This window comes from Barbatula barbatula, assembly GCF_947034865.1.
Source record: "Barbatula barbatula genome assembly, chromosome: 13".
NCBI classification, from domain to species: Eukaryota; Metazoa; Chordata; class Actinopteri; order Cypriniformes; family Nemacheilidae; genus Barbatula; species Barbatula barbatula.
In genome coordinates this window covers 23,503,867-23,507,221 of record NC_136776.1, presented here as the reverse complement: position 1 = coordinate 23,507,221, position 3,355 = coordinate 23,503,867, and the positions used below count along the sequence as shown (strand labels likewise).

General features: G+C 38.8%; 1 protein-coding gene across 1 annotated transcript; it reads right to left on the bottom strand.

Moving 5' to 3' along the window:
- Positions 1 to 530: 530 nt before the first annotated feature.
- LOC306902775 (uncharacterized protein) lies at positions 531 to 2,822 on the bottom strand. Its single transcript, XM_079471614.1, has 5 exons — positions 2,273 to 2,822; positions 1,702 to 2,025; positions 1,261 to 1,287; positions 1,050 to 1,168; positions 531 to 924 (listed from the first exon to the last, which is right to left on the bottom strand). The coding sequence occupies exons 1-5, from the start codon at positions 2,316 to 2,318 to the stop codon at positions 859 to 861; spliced, it is 582 nt and encodes a 193-aa protein (XP_079327740.1). The 5' UTR covers positions 2,319 to 2,822; the 3' UTR covers positions 531 to 858.
- Between the last annotated feature and the right edge of the window lie 533 nt (positions 2,823 to 3,355).

The window sequence follows — 3,355 nt, the reverse complement described above, 5'->3', positions numbered from 1 at the left end:
CCCTTTTTGAAATGCGGAACGTGTAGAGCGGAACTGAGATCTTTAGCATGAACTATCACCCTCAAGGTGAGTGATGACTTTGATTAAGGTTATGATGAGGAACTTCATACTGTAAAAACAATGAGCTGCACAGATTAATTATATATATTTTATAATTTAATAAATCTTATTGAACACAAGTTAAACTTTCAAATGTCCACGTCAGACCGGTTTTAACCCAACAGTCTGCACAGCTACAGAAATAAACCCAGCTATAGGTAACATAAATAACCCAACGCTGAATGTTTTTTGGTCTCTGTGGGGTCCAGCGAGTTTCCTGTGCAACCTTTTAACTTCAACAACATTCTGTGTTTGATATGTTATATGATATGTTTAAGGCACAGACAATAAATAAAGATGACCTTGCTCTGGTCATTCACTTGGATTACTGTGTTTTTCTCTAGAACAGCTTCTCTAACATTTTCATGGATTAACGTGTTTTTACACGGACACATTTTCTGGTGTGTTCTCTGTGATTGAATCCACGTTGGAAACGCATATAAAACTTTTTTTATTGATCTACATCACTAGTCATTCAGCATATGTGTTTATTCAAAGTGAAGATCAATGAAAGTCATCATGCACAGCTTTTCAACATGATTCATGGGACGTAGATTTGTGATCTTTGCTCAATTTATACACTGAAATAAAAAATAGGCTTACACATCCCTTGTGTGACCTTTAGTCCAAATGATTAAAGCATTAACATCCATCATCTCAATACAAACACTGAACACAAAATGGAGTCATGGACGAGCCAATATATCCGATCACCAACATAGTTTGGTTGTTTGATGCTGGTTGACAAGGAACATCTTGCTAGTGTGGATACGAACTTTTATTAATGAAGTAGAGCTTTTTATCATCCTCATCTGCTGCAGATCTCTGAAGAAGAAACGCAAAGGTTTTTTTTATTCACAATAATCATCCTGTTACCACAACATAAATGTCAATAGCAGAATAAATTCTCAGATCGTTTGACACTTTTGTCAGCTTTGAGTCACATATACCGTGTCGACACGTCTTTGTTTGCATTTTTTACAGATGCAGAAGATCAGAAGTGCAGCAACTACTACAAGCAGCAGAGATCCAACACCAGAGAAGATGACAATATGGTTGAAAACCATTCCTGTGAACAGTAAGAGTCATAACCGTAACTAAATCTGTTAGTCTGATCTCGGATCAGATCAGCGAATCAATACAAACATCACCGTGACTCACCTGAGGAGAGAGAACCAGGTAGGTGATCTAGGAAACATTAGATAGTCAAATAAATGAACAGGACCGTTTAATTTGCCTTTCATTTATATTTCAAATGATCCCTGATAGCAAACATCCATCTGGCTTACGTCTATTTGACGTCTGCAAGACATCTACAATACATAGTTTGCTCATCTGCAATATGTCTCAGAGATGTTTGCTGTCAGACGTCATATAGACCTCTAGAAGACGTCTGTAAGATGTTTATGATTTAGAATGGATGTAAAGCTGCTCTTTCTAAGATGTTTTTACGCAGCAGATGTATTACAGACGGTCAGACGTCACCGAGACGCATTGCAGATGAGCAAACTATGTATTGCAGATGCAAATGCAGACATCAAACAGACGTAAGTCAGATGGATTGTGCTATCTGGGATGATTTATCAGTTCTTCTCTTCTCACCGTAGACAGTGATGTTGAATGTGTTGAGTTTGGCGTTGGTGCTGGTGCTGGTCACTTCATAAAGTCCATTCGTGTCGTTGGCTGTGATGTTGGTGATGGTGAGAGATCCCGTGTGATCCAGCGTCAGTCTGTCTCTGAATCTCCCGTCAGCTTGATCTTCATATATCTTCAGTTTACCGTTTCCTTTGATGACTTCAGCTATGAGAAATCCTTGAGCTCCAAACTTCCAGGAGATTCCCTGTTTCCTCTGATGCTCAGTGAGGTTCACGGGTAGAGTAACAGACTCTCCTTCTTGTACCGGCACAAACTCAGTACCAAACACACCTGAAAGTAAAGAACGACACATACTAAGGTCAATTTAAGACAAGTGCATTCGCTCTGTGATGATCGACATTATCAACAAAATTGGTGTGTGTCCCTAAATGGAGAAGAGAGAAAACTGATCTGAAAATGTTCCTAAAATAAACATATTTCATGTTTCAAGTGAAGAAAAAAGCATTGATCTCTTAACAGCTCACATAAAGGCACTGAACTAAACATATGAGTGAATATAAATGCATGTTTTACTTACCAGACAGACTCCATAAGCACAAACAGAACCAAAGCACATCACACATTTTCTTCAACGTGAATTAAAATTATAAAAGAACAGAAACCTTGAAATAATCTGATATGAAAAACGACATCAAATGTTTATGAGAAGATGAGATCTGCGGAAAAGCTCCAGGCGAGTAAACGGAGAGCGCATGACGTCACACACCTTGCACTTGGTCGTCGTTAGACTGCGCGCTCAGAAGCCACGCCCAAAATAACCTCAACAAAACTTAATATTGTTAAAAATCAAATAACATCTGCAATAATCTACATCAAAACTTCAACGGTGAGCGTGATGCAAACGTGGCATCCCTTTAAACGAGCGCAAAAATGACAACTTTCGAAATGCTGCGCTGCGTCTCAGGCTGCTTCCTCCTGAGGTCACGAGGTCTCTTTTTTCAGGGTTTATTTCGGGCAAGAAACCGCTTCGTTTCAAGGTAAAAATGAAACTGCAGTCTCGTCTTAACAGAAACGAGTCGTAATTTAACTGAAACGTCACGACCTGGGCACGATGACCTCTCCTGTGGACAAACGCGACCTCCGGAAGACGCATTGACATTGAGCAGACGCTTTTATCCATTACACAGAGTTCAGGGAGCAATAAGAGATATGACATAAAAGAGCAATAATACAACAGGTGTTAATACAAAGATACTAGTACAGACGCAGTGGTGGAATAACTCATCCACAATTGACATTTGCATCTTTAATCGTGAACTTTAAAACATAAGAAGAAATGCTCAATTCCATGCAACAGTTTTAGTATTTTAATTTCAAAATAAACCGTGTGCCGTGCATTCTCAAACCAAGCTACATTACAAAATAGCATTATTACCAAAACAGTATAAACTCACATACTCGAGAATGTGCAAAATATTCTATAAATGCATGTTAAGTGTGCCGATAGTTTGCTTAAAGACTTGAAATTACAAAAATGTTACCTGTTACATAAATAATGCATTTGAGAGAGAGAGAGACAGAGAGAGAGAGAGAGAGAGAGAGAGAGAGAGACAGATAGAGAGAGAGAGAGACAGAGAGAGAGAGTGAGAGAGAGAGAGAG

Bases quoted from the DNA above. Each gene is read 5' to 3' on its own strand.
- LOC306902775 (XM_079471614.1), bottom strand. From the start codon at position 2,318: ATGTGTGATGTGCTTTGGTTCTGTTTGTGCTTATGGAGTCTGTCTG. The intron at 2,026-2,272 runs GTAAGTAAAACA...CTTTACTTTCAG, and splicing joins GTGCTTATGGAGTCTGTCTG to GTGTGTTTGGTACTGAGTTT. The intron at 1,169-1,260 runs GTGAGTCACGGT...TACTGTTCACAG, and splicing joins ACCTGGTTCTCTCTCCTCAG to GAATGGTTTTCAACCATATT.